This window comes from Danio aesculapii, chromosome 16, assembly GCF_903798145.1.
Source record: "Danio aesculapii chromosome 16, fDanAes4.1, whole genome shotgun sequence".
NCBI classification, from domain to species: Eukaryota; Metazoa; Chordata; class Actinopteri; order Cypriniformes; family Danionidae; genus Danio; species Danio aesculapii.
The window spans coordinates 16,180,037-16,199,561 of NC_079450.1; the positions used below are offsets into that span (position 1 = coordinate 16,180,037).

A 19,525-nucleotide genomic window follows, 5' to 3' on the forward strand; every position below is an offset into this window, starting at 1 on the left:
ACAGTCTTGGGTCTTGCCTTAACACTAGTTTTTATGAATATGTAAGAAAAATATTATTATTATTTTTCAGAATAAATAATTGTTTTTGTTTTTCCAAAAAAAAAAAAAACTTATTGGTTACACTGAAAATCAGTGGTGTAGAATTTCACCCATATTTTGCTAATTTATTTTCACAAAATGCTTTTAATTTATGTAAAATCATTTTTGTGAATAAAACATTTACATTGCAGTCAAATCTATTTGCTCTGGAGAAATTAACAGATGATTTCCACCAAATATTGTCATTAGATATACCTAAAATTAATTATATTTCCCAATAAAGCATTGTAGGGACATCAGAATCCATAATAAGTGTCTGTCAGCAGGGTGCTCTCAGTGGGCAATGACAAAAAAAGGTCAATAATTTTCCAGAAGTCACATATCTAAAATCATACAAACACTAAACAAACCCTAAAATTGAAACAACTACAATCTCACCTACAAACTCTCTATCTATCTATCTATCTATCTATCTATCTATCTATCTATCTATCTATCTATCTATCTATCTATCTATCTATCTATCTATCTATCTATCTATCTATCTATCTATCTATCTATCTATCTATCTATCTATATATATATATATATATATATAGAGAGAGAGAGAGAGGGAGAGAGAGAGAGAGAGAGAGAGAGAGTGAGAGATACAGACAGGCACATACCATTAAAGAGACGTTATTAATGTTTTTGAATGAACTCTCTTACACTCACCAAGGCTGAATTCATTCATTCATTCATTCATTTTCTTTTCGACTTAGTCACTTTAATAATCAGGGGTCACCACAGCGGAATGAACCACCAGGCTGAATTTATTTAAGCAAAATTATCTATAGAAAGTTCAAAAGAGCAGCATCTGTCTACAAATATATTACTATGTCCAGAAATCACTCTAAAACCCTGGTGGTACTTATTTAGTACAATACAAAGAGAAAGAAAGAGAACAAACATATCAAAAATCTGACACAATGATAATAGTCCATGTTGACATGTCTCACTAGCAAACTACAAATACTTCTCGACAACCGCTTCCATGCTGCCTGTGTGCCCTCGGAGAGGTAAACACATTTGCGGTAGTTTACCAATCAGCATTTCATGCCAGCGCAGTTTCTCAGAAGCACAGCAGTGTCTGATCTGATCCGCTGATTGTGTTTGAGGCGCTGACGCTAATGTTTTTTTCCCCCTTTCTTCATAGCTCATTTAGCCTCCGTTGTGCATTTGTACACAAAAGTGTTCTCTGCTGTCATCGAGTGTATGTGGAAATGCAAATCGCTGATGAGTGCGTGACAGGCGAAGGCGTATTGTGTGTGTGTGTGTGTGTGTGTGTGTGTGTGTGTGTGTGTGCGTGTGTGTGTGTGTGTGTGTGTGTGTGTGTGTGTGTGTGCGTGTGTGTGTGTGTGTGTGTGTGTGTGTAATAGGAATAGTAAAGAGCTTTGGCACCAACGCACAGCACTTGAGACCACATCAGCATTAATTAAGAGGAAAATAGAGATTGAAATAGAAGGAAAAGGAGACAATAAACCCATGGAAAAACAAGTTTAGAGAGGCTGAAATCCCTGAACTGAGAAGAATCTAAACAATAAACCTGCATTAAGTGATTCCACTCATTAAAACTTTACTACACATACTTAAAGAGTATGGATGTCGAGAGTAATGTCTAGCTTGAACATGCAGAACCACACACCACACTTCATCACAGTGCACAAAGTATGAAAAAAATTATTGATCTTTTCTTAATTTTTAAATGAAATGAGACCAGATTTAATTTAGCAAACTTCTAGCCCCTTGTTAAGTGTGACGTCACATGAAGCGGCTTCCGGGTGCAATCGCTCTGTCAAACTGTATTGCGATACTCATCAAATGGTAATAATAAATGTTTACAAAGCGATGTAATACTTTCAAAAATCCTGATCGCAATGTATATATTTATGCCTAATATCTGATGGCCAGAAAGTGATACATTTTTTATAAATTGTTAAAACATGACATCAGATTGACGTTGTACCCCAACATCGTGGGGACGTTGCATTTTGTTTGGAAATGAAAATTGGGTTGACATCAAAACCCAACGTCAGGCAGACGTCAATGTCTAATGTCCAACCAAAAATCAACCAAATATAAACGTCAAATGATGTTACAGCTTGCCGTTGTGTGAACGTTACCACTATGACATCTATCAGACGTTTTATTATGTTGCCATACATGACGAATAAATGTCAGTTATTTGACGTCAATATGACGTTGATTTAAGATGTTGGCTCGACATTGGATTTTGGTTACTTTCCAACGCAATCTAAAATTAACCAAATTTCAACATCATTTGATGTCGTTATTGGACGTCATAATAACATTGTCCTTAGACACTGACTAAACTAGCTTGACTCTGAATTTTGGTCACCTGATGTCACGATCTAAATCTAACCATATTAACGTCTTATGACATTGTGTGCCTGGTGGGTTTAAATAGAGTTAATAGAATAATTTTTAACTTGTTTCTCACCTTAATTCTAGCCATTTAACAGTAGTTTTGTTGTTTTATTGTTGAGTAACTATTGTAGTTTTTATAGTTTATTTTTTGTTTATATAATAAATAGTATGGGTTTTTATTATAAAAATAAAATGTAACAAAAACAAACTTGATAGGGAAAGCATTAACAAAACAAACAAAGACAAAACAACACACACCAGGATGCAAGCATGCATCCCATGCACGCCCGGACCATGGCCCAAGCGCGGCCAAGACGACGCTCATACAAAGACGAAAACAAACAGGAAATGTGAGTGCTCAGTAAAAATACTAGACAACACAGGACTAGTGTCTGCGTTCTGCCACTAAAACAAGAATTAACAAGAATGATGTGGCAGAAGCCTGAAATGTGTTTTTGTCATTAATTTTATAATGTTGGCACAATTTTATCATTTATTTGATTTTTTTCATTTTTGTTACTTTAATTTTGATTAAAAAAAATCTTTTTTAGCCTAGCTGAAATATTTTTTTCAAAAATTATTTTACAGTTAACCCTTTTCATTTTATTTTTTTATTGTAAATATTGAGTTTTTTTGTTTAATTTATGTATTTATCAGAATAAATTTTAATAATAATTTTAGTTTTCTTCAACAATAATAAGCCAGCGTGAAACCAACTTTTAAACAATTAGTCGGCCATTTCTTATTTGCTTCAAATGCCAAATATTAAATTCTATACAAATAGATACAGACAGTTCATGGGACCAACAGTTTTAATTGACCATCAATTTAACCCAAAAATTACCATTCTGTGAGATGAAGAAGAGCCGGAGTCAGAGATTCAATGAAAAAAAGAAGAAGTTTACTGAAGATAGTTTGCCGTTTCATCAGCAGAAGCCAGCTTCAACACTCTAAAGAGTTCATAGGCCGCTCTGCTCACAATCTCAAAACAACAACAATTATACTCTCACAGAACATTATTAACTGTGTCATACATATAGACTAAGAAAATTTCCACGCCTGTGTGTGTGTTTGTGCATACAATTATGAACGATATCTCAGTATATCAAGCATACAAATGTCAGACAGACACTTCAAAGCTGGCCCCAGACCTGTGAAATGATCCATAAAGGAATAGAACACACACAGCACAATCTGTTCCTTGTAGTTGTATTCAAGGCTGAGTGTATTCTCAGCTGTCTTATCAAAACTGGTTAAAAACCGGTACAATACTACTAGTCTTACTACACACTTTTTACAAAAAGGGAATCAGTTTATTAGAATTAACAGTTTAACAGAATTAAAACATAAAAATAATAGCAAAATCACTTTAACTCAGCATCATAATTAACACACAGCAAATTACAATAGGAACAATTGTTTCCAGTCATCAGGCCATGCAGTTCCACTCAAGAGGTCTCGAGGACCTATCACTTGGTTTGGTAGCTCCTGAAAATAGAGTTTTGAGTCACAAAGACAGGAATAAAGACACTTCAACTGAACATTCCTAAATTAGCTAATGTTTTACAGTATTCATTACTCAAAATCATTTCAAATATTAATTACTGATTAAAATAATCATATTAATAAAGTAATGAGGAAAGGGATAGATGTTGATCCTTGCTGGGATGGATCTGAAGACCACCGTATCAATCTAAAAATTATTGAATATAGTTTAAAAAAAGAGGGTCATTTGCTTGCAGGTCCCATCACTTGCAATTAAAATATCCTTCTATTTTTATTACTTTTTAAAACTTGTATTTACATGTACTGTAAAACCATGCTTGCCACTAGTCTAGCATTTCCACTGTTGTTTTCAGTAATGTTTCAGTCGCTCTTCATCTTTTTTCCTCCAGATGTGAATGACAATGTTCCCTTCTTCATGTCATCCACGTATGAAGCGACGGTTCCAGAAGGGGCAGAAATCGGCACATCAGTGGCTCAGGTCTCAGCCACTGATCTAGACTCTGGTCTTCATGGCATGGTGAGCCTCGTTTCAGCTCTAAAACCCATGTCTGTTTGGCCTTTGCAACAAGGTCTTTTCGAAATCCTCTTTTTTTTCTCAGATTAACTACATCATTCTAAAGGACCAAAGCGGCGACTCGCAGTTCTTCAGCATTAATTCCTACACAGGCATCATCCACACGCGGGCCACCTTTGACCGTGAGCAGAAAGGCTCGTACTTGATCGAAGTCCAGTCTCAGGACAGCTCCGAATCAGCCCGACCCGGTCAGCAGGGCCAACCCAACACAGGTGTGATCCATCAAGCATGTCTTCTTCACAACTTGGTTTTCCCCTCCACCAATTAAAGACAGGCCACAGCAGCCTCCAGCAGGGACTCCATTCATTAAGACTTCAATGAGTCATGCCTAATGAAGAACTAATGCCGTCCTAGGGATTTGCGTGCAATTTAGGGCGCGTTTAATACAATAAGTCCACAGTTGCAATATTAAACATTCATTAAGATGTTTAATACATTTTATGGAATAAATCATTACAAGTTTTCACGAATAATAGTTTCTCATTAACACTTTCCAAGAAGACCACAGTCTTGTAAATATGTTTTCATAACAGCTAAATAAGTTTGTTAAAGTCTGGAGGGTTTTTTTTAGAAGTTAATAGTTTAATTTTGCAAATATGCGTCAATTAAAATGTGACATTTATTCATTCATTAATTTTAGTGAATAGTCCCTTCATTCATCAGGGGTCGCCACAGTGGAATGAACCGCCAACTTATCCAGCATATGTTTTACACAGAGGATGCCCTTCCAGCTGCAACCCATCACTGGGAAACACCCATACAGTCTCGCATTCACACACATACACTACGGTCAATTTAGTTTATTCAAGCGCATGTCTTTGTACTGTGGGGGAAACCAGAGCACCCGGAGGAAACCCACGCCAACACGGGGAGAACATGCAAACTCCACACAGAAATACCAACTGACCCAGCCGGGACTAAAACAAGCGACCTTCTTGCTGTGAAGCAACAGTGCTAACCACTGAGCCACCGTGTCGCCCCTAAAATGTGACATTAAAGACTTTATTGATTCAACAAAATGCTGCTCTTTTTAAGATCCTGAAAAAAATATAACCGTTTTCAACTTTAAACAAACACTCCACATTAAAAAAACGCTCATTTTTACAACTCCCCTAGAGTTAAATAGTTGAGTTTTACCATTTTTAATCCATTCAGCCAATCTCTGGGTCTGTTGGGAGCACATTTAGCTTAGCTTAGCATAAATCCATGAATCGGATTAGACTGTAGGCATTTAGTTAAAAAATTTACCTTGCAAGCATGGACACATTTGTGAGAGATGATTTAGAACATATTTACTAAGGTACACATCCTGAAATATCTATCTGAACTAGTGTTGTCATGATAATTCGATACCAATCGGAACTCGATACCAATTGGTACTGAAATTTTAAAAAGTCCATTTCCTGCTAACATTTGAGCTCAACAGAAATGACTGTAATTGGCTGTGAAGGTCATCAGTTCACCGAACTCACCACTGTTTACTCAGTGTAACCACATATGCAGGGACACTGGAGCATTTTACAGCTGTGAAGATCAGTCGATTCATCAGCAGATCGCTTATATGTCAGCTTATATAAACAAACCAGCTGATCTTTGTGGCTTTAAAATGCTCCAGTGTCTCTGTATCTGTTCCACTCAGTGAACAGCGGTGAGTTCGGTAAACTGATGCCGTTCACGGCCAATCACAGTCAATAAGAACGTGAACACAATGGCAAATCATCGCTGTTTAACAACGTGCTCAACAGAGCTTAAAAGATATGGTCGGGAAATGGACGTTTCTAAAATTTCAGTACCAATTGGGATCGAGTTCCAGTATCGTGACAACCCTAATCTGAACTAGAATACACGATGGCCGATTTTCAGGGGCTGCATAATATTATTGCGTCTGCTTCATCATGGTAGCAGCAACTAAAGTTTTTTGATATGTTAGAATGAGACTATATATTATTCTGGGGTGTCCAAGCTCTGTCCTGGAGGGCTGGTGTCCTGGAGAGTTTATCTCCAACATGCTTCAACACACCTCCCAGGAAGTTTCTAGTATATCTAGTAAGAGCTTGATTAGCTAGTTTCAGGTGTGTTTGGTTAGGGTTGGAGCTAAATTCTCCAGGACACCGGCCATCCAGGACACCCCTTGTGTAGTACCTATTGCCATATCAGCCTAGAAAATAGCAACTTTTAATCTTCCGTTGGTCTTAGTGTAACTACACTACAGAATGTAACTTCAGATAAGCTTTTAATAGGAAAGTTATTGAATATCTTTGGTCATTTTTGAGTGAGATGCTAACGGTCTAATCTGATTTAATGATCTATGCTAAGCTAAGCTAAAAGTTTTACAATTTTTCCATTTTTAAATGGATTAAATAATGGTAAAATTCCAAATTTAATTCTAGTGGAGTTGTAAAACGAGTCTATTTTCAATAAAAGTAGAGTGTTTATTTAAATAATAAGAAAAAATCACCAAATTAAAATCATTTATGGAGGATGCTGAAAAAAATTGCCATCAGAAATACATAACAGCTCATTTTAATATTTTAATAATGTTTATTGTTGATATTACTTTTTCATCTTATAAATGAAGCCTTAATGATAATTAGGATGATAATAACTTTTTAATTAAAATAGTCTTACAAACCCCAAGCTTTTTCACTTTAGTTTAAACATACAATATATAGGCATGTTAATTTGTGCTTTGACGATAGTTAATCGTCACTATACAATGAATCCAATGACTTGTTTTTATTTTGTTGTCGCATCTTGGTTTGATTAATGAATTAATTATCCATAAAGAACGTCTTTCCTCTTGAGATACTTTCCATATTGATGTACTCTGGAAGTAATACGCACCTCTTCTGCCCCATAGACACAGCCTACGTGAGGGTTTTTGTCACGGATGTGAATGACAATGCTCCGGCTTTTTCTCAGCCGGTTTATGAGATCAGCGTGGAGGAAGACAAGGAAGTGGGCTTCGTGGTCATTACTGTTACAGCTAACGATGAAGATGAAGGTAATTTTTTTTGTTGTATGTAGGCATGTCATATATATTATTCTATCACTTGTCTTTAGTTTTGTGGTTTTGTTGTTTTAGATTTGTTTGTTTGGCTTCTATCTGACAGCCCACTGATACTTTTGACAGAGAAGGAGAAGGAGGGGCTGCAAAAAGATATTGAGCGAAATAAATCTAGGTGGAAAATTCGCTTCTGTTTGTGCTGAGCTTGTTAGCAAATCTCTGCGGTGAATGTGGGAGTAACAATTTCAGCACCCCATTTGATGTTTGTCTCTTTGATTTGTTTTTCTTTGTTGTCTTCAAGAAAAAGAATTAAATAAGTAGCGGGCCTTCTTTAATGATGGAAGTAAACCCATGTGTGAAAGATTTTGTGTAGAAATTTACATGAGATGCGCGGCATCTGAGAGTCTAGGCAAACAGCCATTGAGATTTTTAAATGGATCGGGATATGCGGCTCTGCCCTTTTGAAATATATATACAGAAATGATAAAAGTCGTGTGTAATGGCAGATTTCTGACAAAACTCTTGGGAGCCTTTACTTGGTGGCTTAACCAGAGATTAAATGAGAAGGAAAATAACAAGTGTATTAAACAAGCTGCACAGATTCCTCCCTCTGTTGTGTGTCAGTCAAATAACAAAACTTTCAAATCATTCCATCTGCTAACAAAAGATACAGAATGTTTTCTCCAAAAATAAACATTCTGTCATTATTTATTCAAACTCATGCCATCTGTAATTTCTTTTTTATTCTGTGTAACACAAAAGAACATTTTTGTAATGAGTGATTTTTTCATAAAAAAGCCAAGGCGAGTTTATTTATATAGCGCGTTTCATACACAATTTAAATTAATTCAAAAGTGCTTTACATAAACAGAAATAAAAGAGTCAAGTATAAGAAAATAAAAACAAGAATAAAAATGATTAAAAACAGATTAAAAAGTTTTAAAATAGGATTTAAAAGAATGAAAAAGAAAAGAAAGGCATTATAGTGTGATCTGTCTGGAGTAGCACAGTGCTCATTTAGTATAGGCACAGCTAAACAGATGTGTTTTCAGTCTTGATTTGACTGTGCCTAATGTTGGAGCACATCTGATCATTTCTGGAAACTGATTCCAGCAGCAGGGGGCGCAGTAGCTGAAGGTGAATTCACCCTGCTTTGACTGAACTCTTTGAATTTCTTGTTTATTTGATCCTAAAGATCTGAGTGTTCTGTTAGGTTTGTATTCAGTGAGCATATCTGTAATGTATTGAGGTCTTAGACCATTTAGTGATTTATAGATAAATAAATACTTTAAAATCTATTCTGAATGTAACTGGGAGCCAGTGTAAAGACTTGAGAACATGTGTGATTCTGGTTCTGGTCAGAATCCTGGCAGCAGCGTTCTGGATGAGTTGCAACTCTCTGACTGCTGTTTTGGGAAGGCCAGTGAGGAGGCCATTACAGTAATCCACCCTGCTGGTGATAAAAGCATGAACAAGTTTCTCTAAGTCCTCTCTAGATGAACAATGTAAAGAAATATCACCACATTAGAGCCATGAAACCGGTTGTTACTGAGGAATAATTCATATTTTATGTAATTTGCTACAAATATTTGATACAAATGCACAACCATGTTATTTTAATATCACTGAGATTCTGTCATAGTTGTGGTTGATAATTATAATTTTTTTTTGTACAGTTTGTACAACAATTTATTATTTTGTTTTCAGTTATTTTAGTACATCAAGTAAAATGAGAAATATATCTCCTGGGCAATAAGAAAGCTAGATGAACTAAAATGTGTGCGCAACCCAAAAAGAGTCTTAATGCACCCAACCCGGTCTGAGCTGGAATCGAACCGGCGATTCTGTGGATGGGGCTCGGTTGCTTTAATAAGGAGGCTAAAGACCATGACTTGGATTTAAGTTGTTTTGATTTAAAAATGAAAATTGAAAAAATAGCTTATATGGATTTTTTATTGCAAATGCCACAAAAATCACCCTGCACAACTAACTAAAACAGTAAACTTTTTTTGTTGTTGTTATAAGGTCTGGTGTTGTGGTGTCTGTACTTTAAAATAAAATTAATATAATCTTAATTCAAGTGATGAAAAATGATTTAGCTGAAAATATCCATTAGAAACTTAAAAGTAATCAGATGCAATCAGTTACTTCACTTTTATAATGTAATTGAATTGGTACACTACTTATTACATTTTAAATAGGATAATTTGTAATCTGTAATCTATTACATTTCCAAGGTATCTTCCCCAACATTGTGACGGTATTTTTGACGGTATCTGTCACTTTAACTACAAGAGCCCTTTTTCACAACAACATGAGGATGAGCAAATGCTAACAGAATTTCACATTTTCCACAAACTGTATATTTAAGATTTTAAGACACAGAGAGGCGAAGAGAAGGGCAACATGCAGTTTTGTTGTCCTAACCGCTCAACACAGCAGCTTACTTTGGTATTGTTACCAAAGTATGCAGAACCCCTCAAGGGCAGGCTGAAATTGCAGGGAGTTCATGTTTATTTCAGTAGTGTACAGACTTTGCAATGATGTAACCATCACTATTACACCATTTTACAGAAAGCAGCCTGTGTATTTTTGTCCATGTAATATACAAGATGGCAAAATTAGCATGTGCGCGAGCATTGCTGACAGTGTACTTTAGCCTAATGCTATGCATTGTTTGACCTCAGGAATGAAACTTGGCTGTTTAGTCAATGTTTTATTTATGTCTTTAGAGAGCCGCGTATCCTTCAGATGATCTGCCTGAAAACACCACCTTAGCAGCAGAAACCATGTGAATATATGAGCAGCTTTGAATTAGCCTAGCGAGCTCTCTGTGGTCAGTTGAATTAGCATATTCTGGATTACTGAGTGACTTGCGAGTGTTGATTTTGTGAGTTCTGGAACTCCGACAGCCATAGAGTCGGTCCTGTTAATCTGAGCACAACAGGCTTGGACAAATCACCTATCCGTCCAATGTAGCGTGGCAGCCTGCCTGTCTGCCCACCCCCTCATTTCTCATCCTTCGCCTGTAGAATATTCGAGGCTGTCACCTCCACACATCTCAGTGACACCATTCTTCCACCAGATCTCGGTCTGATTTCCATCAGGGCATGGCGACTTCGGCTCATCTGTCAACATAAACAAACAGGCGGGAGCGCAATGCCTCTCACGGCGGTGCGGCTTCACCTGTTACATATGCATGACAAATTAGCTGTGGCGTGGAGCCGTGTCAACAAGCAGGCTGCGATGAAGGAGACAGGGGCAGCGGGATGGAGATGTGCAGGTGTCTGATAGCTCATTAACGATGAGGCGCCCGCACCGTTGTGGAGGAGAGAAGGGTGACGTGACCTGCCACGGCTGGATGGACAGTCCGGAGCCAAGCGACAGCTAATATCTCACGACTGTCACGAAGGGGAATGCAAATCGAAGCTTGATGTCCCTCTGTCCCCGTCCTGCTTTGGAAGGCACAATGAATGAGATCGCCATTAAAATGCAATATTTCTTATTACGCTGGGGATGAAAATGGGGAATAGGAATAATTAGGAGCTGATTTGGAGGAGAGGAGGAATTTTATGGTCCTGTTAAGTGTTTCCTAAAGCTGATTAGCAGTGCCCTCTTTGAGCTGTTCATTAAACTCCAGACTGATTTCCAAGATGGAATATGTAAAACATGCTGAACTTTCTTCAATAGCCGATTGAGCACAAGGTCTACTAGACTTTCAGCTGTCTTTCATTGGCTGCGACCATCCTATAGATCACAGTAGTTAGGTTTAACCTGGTTGGCCCTGTAGGGAGGGCCGCCATATGGCCCGGCTGGTCATTAAGAAAGCTTGCTTTTGGCAAAATCGCTAGAACTCCCCTCAGCAAGTGTCACAGCACATCACACTTCATATCCGTGATGGCCATAGCCAGGATGAGCGCTACACGTTCTAATGAAATCCTCACACATCACACCCAGATGGTGTTTGTCTCATAGAATCTGATCCGGACTGGTAAACAGAGCTGGCAGAAAACTAAATCCTTGTCCCCGCTACAGTGTACCATGGTGGGTAAATCATGTTGGGGTCAAACCGGAGAGCAGCATGTAAGGATGGCTAAGTCTCTCCATAATATCAAACCCTGAGAACTGTTGTGACGAATTCTACGAGATGAGACCACGAGAATTGTCAGGCGCTAAAACAATAAACTTGAGAAGAAGATCAGGAAACCAGCTGTTCAGCTGTTCCATTCAAATCATCCTGAGAGTGTTGACAATACAAGCATAGGCTGGAAACACAGAGCTACACCTCACCAGGTGGGAATGAAAGAAAGCTCACTCCTCTCCTTTCACTCCAAGCCCCCCTTCTTGACCTTTGAGTTACCTTTCTCCATCAGAGCAGATCACTCACATTTCACATAAAATGTCCAAGGTTTTAATATGGTGTATCTTTTAGCCTTGCATTCATGTTTGGTATCAAACCACATTTAAAATGTCTTGTGTGATTGGTAAAGAGGTCTTAATTTCCCTGTTAAATTTCACTTGATTTGGTTTTTGGCTTCGATAAAATCTTTGCCAGATTCTTCCCCCCCCCCAGGGGGGTTGCTAGACATAAAGCTCTACTGGGGCACGCACCCCCTTCCCCCCACCCCCCATCAAAAAAAATAAATAAATAAAATAAATAAATAAAAGTATTGTTGTTATTATACAATTATTATTCTAAATAATCTTAAATGTAACTGGAAAACAATGTTAAGACACAACTGGAGTGATGTGCTAAGATCATTTAAGAAATATTTTGCATAAGTTTTAATTTGAATTAAATTCTATAGACAATTCAATAAAGTACAAAAAAAAGATGTTTTATAGAATTATCTGTTGTCTTACACTTGACACATGGCAATGAATTAGGTTTATTAAGTCTTTACCTCGTTATCCCTCCTTTTTGCTTCATACAAATAAAATCTATCAGGAGGCATGCTTAGTAAGATCAAAAAAAGTAATGTTTAAGCTTTAGTTTTGTCGACTTGCAAAACAAAAAAGGCTGTTACTCTAGTTTTACAAGTTTTTTGGCGTGTATGTTAACTACCGGGACTCGCACTGGGAGAAGAGCAGCGCGTGCGAGAGGCGTGCGAGATCTCTACACACATGCGGAGATTTGATTAAACACATTGCTTTCACCAGAGTTGATTCGGTTGCACATAGAGAATAACGTCTTTATTTCGGAAATACCACTGTTAATAAATACACTTGCATAACAAGTAAATCATATCTCAAAGCATTTACTGGAGCACTGGCGATTTTTATTGGGTCTAGCGATGCCCCTGTCCCCCCTATAGAGAACTCATTAACAGGCAAGGGAGCTTTTGTTGTTTACGGCTGTTTGTTCTGAGTTGAGTATGAAAGGGAATGGTGTGAGAAGAGTGATTGGAATCTTGTAGGCAAGATGCCCCATTGCAGCATATGAAATTCTGAGCTTTCAGGGATTTATATGCTACAACATATTTTATACATGCATAACTCCTGGATTTATCTTTGAAATCAATGTAGCACATTTCTGAATTCTTTGATTCTGTAAAAAGGCATGATACACTTTCATCTGGAAAATGAAGTGTTAAGTTTTGATTCATTCTGAATTCTCCTTAAATCTTTTATATCCAATAGATTAAGTGGAGTCTGCGCTACCATTATGATGCGACATGATTAGATTTTCGATTCTAAAGACACACGTTTTGGCCATGACAGCATGGAGATCTTTTAATCATCTAATCACTGATATTAGCAAGTTGTATGAAAGTGACTAAATCTACTACTTTTTTTAGGATAAGTGAGCAGTTGGCAACCAGACTATTTAAGTATTAGCTAACTCTACACCCTCTGACTAACTTCAGAGTGGCAGGATAATGTCTGTGAGAATGTACGCAAATCCCGGGGCAGCGTTTGGTCCCTAATGAACGTATATCTGAAGAGTATGGGATCAGATATAGATCAAAACTCTAAATTGAGTCATAAACGATGTGATCCGTTCCTACAATTAGAAATACAGTCTAAATTTGACAGTCACTTAAAATTGGAGTCAGATTAAATTCTGAGCTGAAAAACCAATATGAATAAATTCTAATAAAAAAGCACTAGAAAAGGCTTACATGCATTTAACCTTCGATCATGCTGTTTGTTTCGTCATTGGGCTAATAGATGGACCTCTACAAGCAGAACAGGGAAAGATAGACAATGGTGATTGTTTAAAACAAGATGCATTTTCAATTTCATATCCAAACTATTACATTCAAAAGATAAAATTGGATTAGTTTAATTATGTTTTGATCAAGTATTGTCTGTGTGTTATGTAAAAAAAAGATGCACAGTTTGTTTGTGACATATTGTGTTCATATGTATGTTGATTTCCATATTTAAGCACAATCATATCATGCCTGTGTGTATTAGAGCCGCCTTGTCCTTTATGTAATCCTCATCAAATGAGCACAGATTAATGCTGACATTCTCTTTTTATCCAGCTCAGCCAAGCTTAACACTTCCTAGTATGCTAACACTTCCCAAACCCCCCAAACAGGTGCCAATGCCAAACTGCGGTACCAGATTACCTCCGGGAACACAATGGGCACATTCGATGTGGAGCCAGAGGTTGGCACGATATTCATTGCCCAGCGGCTCGACTATGAGCAGGTGCAGCGCTACGAGTTACGGCTGGTCGCGTCGGATGGAAAGTGGGAAAACCAAACAATGGTTGTCATTAATGTCATCAACCAGAATGATGAGGCACCCCTTTTCACTCAGACTGAGTACCACGCCAGCGTCATGGAGGAACTTACAGAGCTTCCAGTTCTTGTGCTAGAGGTAAGAGGTCAAAGCAGACATCAGTAATGCAAAGCAACAATTGCAATAATGTTGTAGATGGAACTTGTTCCAGTTTCAGTATGGAATTTCCTGAAGAGATGTACAATATTTATTAATGTCCTCATGTAGTTTAAAGCTTAGAAAGAAAGAAAGAAAGAAGCCTGTTTAAATCAATATTTTGGCACACCCTTCCATGGTTTTAATTCTCCTCTCAATATTGCTGTCTATTGTGCTGTCAGTGTAAAAATAGACTTCAAAGGTCTCGAATAAACACACCGGAAAAGAGGCGGAGAGAACCATCAGCTTTTCTTTGCTGCGACTATTAACTTTTAATTGCCTCATGTGTTCTGTGACTAGTGTGTTGAATTCTAATATGCATGCCTGTTTTTTCCCATCTGTGCCTCTCGCAGGTTTCAGCCACAGATCCAGATCAGGAGGCAGACCAGAGTGCAGTGCGCTATTCTCTACACGGGCAGGGAGCTGGTAGCGAATTCACCATAGATGAGATCAATGGTAGGATCTTCGCCCAACGGCGATTAGATCGTGAAGTTCGCTCGGCCTGGCAATTCCTCGTACTTGCCACAGATGAGAATGGAGCAGGTCTTACCGGGTTTGCTGATGTTCTAGTCGATGTGCAGGATATCAATGACAATGCTCCAGTCTTCCTGTGTGCAACAGACAATTGCTTTTTGGGTCATGTGCCTGAGAACTCACCAGCCGACACCTCCATCATGGAAATGCGGGCCACTGATCTAGATGATCCAAAAGCTGGCAAGAATGCCATTCTTACCTACCGAATTGTGCAGAATGTGCGCAATGAGATAAATCTGAACCTTTTTTCCATCAACCCAACCACTGGTACCATTTATACTGTCCTGCGTTCCTTGGACCGGGAAGTGGTGGATCGATATCTTGTTGTGGTGGAAGCTCGTGACGGAGGAGGACTTTCGGGAACAGGAACTGCTACTATTGTAATTTCGGATGTAAATGATCATCCTCCGGTGTTCACTCAAAAGGTCTACATGGCCTCCATGTCAGAAAACCTGGACATCAACAGTGAGGTAATGGTAGTAGCTGCCACGGACGGTGATGAAGGTGAAAATTCAGTAATGACGTTCAGCATCATTGGTGGAGATGACGACCGCAAGTTCTTCATAGAGACTGACAAAGTGAACCGCCGTGGTATAGTGAGGCTGAAGAAAAAGATTGACTTTGAGAAGCCACATGAGCGTACCTTCAACTTGACAGTCAAAGTAGAGGATGCTGACTTCTTCAGTCTGGCCTATTGCATCATTCAGGTGGAAGACTCCAATGATCATGCTCCGGTCTTTTTCCCACAGTTCTACGAGGCAGGTTCCATGTTTGAAGATGTCCCTGTGGGCACCATTGTGGCACAGGTGACAGCCATGGATCTGGACTCTGGTCAAAATGGGAGGTTCACTTACAGTATTGCCCCTGAATCTGACCCCTTTCAGCAGTTTCTGGTGGATAAGAGTGGTTGGGTTGTAGTTGCTGACTCTCTGGACAGGGAGAAGGTGGCTCAACATAGGCTTATGATCCTCGCAACAGACATGGGCAGCCCTGCTTTGACTGGCTCTGCCATTGTGCTAGTGACTGTACAGGATGTCAATGACAATGGACCAGAGTTTGAGGCTCCATATCGGCCCATTGTGTGGGAGAACACTATTGCGCCACAAGTCATTCACATGAATGATACATCTACTCTTTTGCATGCAATTGACAGAGACACATCATCCAATGGAGGGCCTTTTTCTATCCGTCTGCTAATGCTGACCTCTGATGTTACCAATTTCAACTTGACTGATATGAGGAACGGCAGTGCAATGATTACCGCTCTTCGCAGCTTTGACCGGGAGCAGCAGAAACAGTATCTTCTCCCCATCCTGATGATTGACAGTGGCTCTCCTCCAATGAGCTCAACCAGCACACTTACCGTCATAATTGGAGATAAAAATGACCATCCTCATGCACCTGGACACAGCGAGTTTATAGTATACAACATACAAGGTATGTTCTAAAGCAATGTCATAATCTTGCTACTATGGTAAAATATACTGACTATGGTATTTACATATCTCGCACATAATACGCCATGGTTGTTTAAAAATACTATGATATTACATGTTCAAAATACCAGAGTTTAACCATCACACACCAATATTGATTCTGATTGATTATTTTTCAAAGAACGTCCCTCAATCACATTCTTGTTTCGTTTTTATTAGTCAACGAAAATGTCAGTATATTTTTATTATAGTCATCATCATCCCTAAATTTTTATTTAGTTTTTGTCTAGTTTTCTTCAGTAGAAACTTGTTCGTCACGTAAATTATGATGAAAATGTAATCGAAATTAACAACTTATACATTGGTAAATGTTTAATAACTATGTTATTTTAATACCATGGCACAATTTGAAAGTGTTGCAATATTCAGCATGATATTTACAATAGTTTAAGATATCTACATGATGTTTCATGGTAAATGTATAACATTAGTTTTGCCACGTTACATGTCCAAAACACTGTCTGTTAAGCTTTAACCAATCTCAATATATATTTTTAGCATTTTCCTCTTGCATTAGCCCTCTCATGCATTAGCGTTCTAATAAGAATTTGTCATGTAGCTCAAACATGGCATGATGCTAACAATTTGCTTTAATCCCAGGTTTAAGAAGCACATAAACACGAGGCATTTTAAAGGATGTTGATTTCATGACTAACAGGATTACAGTGTTTCGTTTTGCCTTTTGGAGAAATGGCAATGTTGCATGCTAATAGCATTGCATCCCCCCCACTGTGCTGTTTAAGTGGGCCCATATGTGCCAATGAGATGCTCTGCTTTTTGCTTATCTCCTTAAAGATACCTCTCCTCCACCCTCCCACACAGGCACGCATCGCCGCAGGTATCGCACAGCCTGGATGGAGGTAGCTTTTCTCTAACCTCATTATGTATTTTCCCCAGGTACACTCCCCACGACGGTACTTGGACAGGTTCAATCCCCTGACCTTGATGACTGGAGCGAGAAGGTTTACAAGTTCGAAGGCAAACCCCCCAGGTGCTTTGATCTTCTATTGAAGTTTGATTCAAACTCCGCTGTGTGTCAAGTGACACCTACAAGGGAAGAAAAAAAAAGAACAAAAGCGAGGGGAAGATAAAGGATGAGACCGTGCATATTAGCTCACTGACATCTTGCCTGTCACTCTTCTTTTTAATTTCAAAATTTGCTCTGAAGTGATACATGAATTCTCACCTACTAACCCATAAGAAAGATTACATTGGCTCTCTCAAAAGAGCTGCATCTAAGTGATGGTCTTTGTCCAAACCAGATTCTGTGGCTCATGCCAGCGCTAGCACCTTTAAGCAAAGCGATTATGCTAGCACTCCAACAACCAGTGCCAACTCAATCAGTTTAGTCTTGAGTTCAATCACAGTCTATTTCAAGTTCCATCCAAAGCTGTGCCCGACGGTGTGTTATGCAGGATCCGCTCTCATTAATTTGGATAATTAACACATTAATACATTAGCAGTTTGATGCTAGCTTGTGTGACACATCTCTTGGCACTGAAAGCATAGCTTCGATCCAAGCAGTTTTTCATTTGCTTACTTGACAGTTAAGTAGCTAATTTGGCACCGGCGCTGAAGGTTACCATTGAGGTGGAACTCTATTCCTGTTATATGAACATGATTGAATTTAATTTGAGCTGTGACTACTGTGAGTTTAGCGACCTTGCTGCACAATGTCTGAAGTTACAGGGCCAAGCATACAGTGGCTTCAGTGCAAACGCCATATTAGGAGACATAAAGCAGCGTTGCTCTAATTGGCATGTCATTTCTGTCCTTGTCCTCTTGCACACCCTACAAGATATCACACTATGTCTCTCACACTAGTCTGTTTTTGCAGTTAATATCAAATGTCAAACCGTCAATCTAATTTTAACAATACGACTGATGTTTTTTGCTTAAAAAAGTGTGAAAATCTGTTGTGGACAGTAACTGCGTGTTTACTTCCCTGCTGTAGTATTTATTTGTATATTTGATTGGAGTAGTCCTATATCAGTATGTTTATTAATTATTTTTGTTACTTTGTTAGCTAACAACAGCTAACCCGTGACAATAAAATGAGAAAAGGGACGAATAAATTTACATCTGTTCTCGAGACAACATATCAACCTATATGATTCACTTTGGTTGCAAAGGCTCATTCTGAAAACGTCCCCTATGTACATTTCTGGAGATCGCAAATTATGTAGCCAGAGGAATGTCATTTATATATATATATATATATATATATATATATAATTGAAGTCAGAATTATTAGCCCCCCATTCAGCCCCCCTGAATGCAGGGAGAACATGCAAACTCCACACAGAAACGGCAACTGACCCAGCTGAGGCTCGAACCAGCGACCTTCTTGCTGTGAGGCAACAGCACTACCGACAGCGCCACCAACTCTCTCTTAGAGTCACTACTCTCTCTTAAAACACTATTAGGGAAGGAGGAGGGTGGGTCAGTCGATCGGTCAATCAGTCAGTTATTCAATCAGTCGACAGTCGCACAGCAGGCGCAAATGGCACTAGCGAGAGAAATTTGAGATCTGAAAAACGAACACCGAAAAAAAAACGTACCTCCTGGGACATATTTGGCACTCTCCAGAAATGTATAAAGAGGTACGTTTACAGAATGAGCCTGAGTTGTATCAAAATGTCAATGTCACAGTGAAAATCAGTTGTGGACAATAGGTATGTTTACTTTCCTACTGTACTTTAGTGTATATAAATATAATAATAATAATAATTATTATTATTATTATTGTTATTATTTGTTATGTCAGTATTTTTATTTTATTTATTTACTTCATTATATTTCAACCCAAATATTGTACTTTTTTCTACACATGTCATGAAAGTAGTGGAGTAAAAAGTTTACTTGAAAAAAATCATCAACTACTTCGAGATGTGAAGCGGTGTTCGATTTGTAAACAAGATTGATTTTGTCAGCTAAAATTCTGACAATAAAATGATAAAAGATCTGTTCTCTACATCTGTTCTCAAGGCAACAAATCAGCATAAATTATTTAAGTTTATTTAAGTGTACAGTTAACAGCTGAAGCCTGGTCAC

General features: G+C 38.3%; 1 protein-coding gene across 1 annotated transcript in view; it reads left to right on the forward strand.

The window, feature by feature from the left end:
• Window positions 1–19,525, forward strand: part of si:dkey-22o22.2 (neural-cadherin) — a 249,114-nt gene that overhangs the window by 193,345 nt on the left and 36,244 nt on the right. Inside the window, exons 14-19 of the mRNA XM_056475635.1 lie at window positions 4,362–4,489; window positions 4,572–4,758; window positions 7,407–7,550; window positions 14,101–14,384; window positions 14,795–16,412; window positions 17,369–17,462. Of these exons, the coding sequence (XP_056331610.1) occupies window positions 4,362–4,489; window positions 4,572–4,758; window positions 7,407–7,550; window positions 14,101–14,384; window positions 14,795–16,412; window positions 17,369–17,462 (2,455 nt within the window). The remainder of the gene's footprint in view (window positions 1–4,361; window positions 4,490–4,571; window positions 4,759–7,406; window positions 7,551–14,100; window positions 14,385–14,794; window positions 16,413–17,368; window positions 17,463–19,525) is intronic.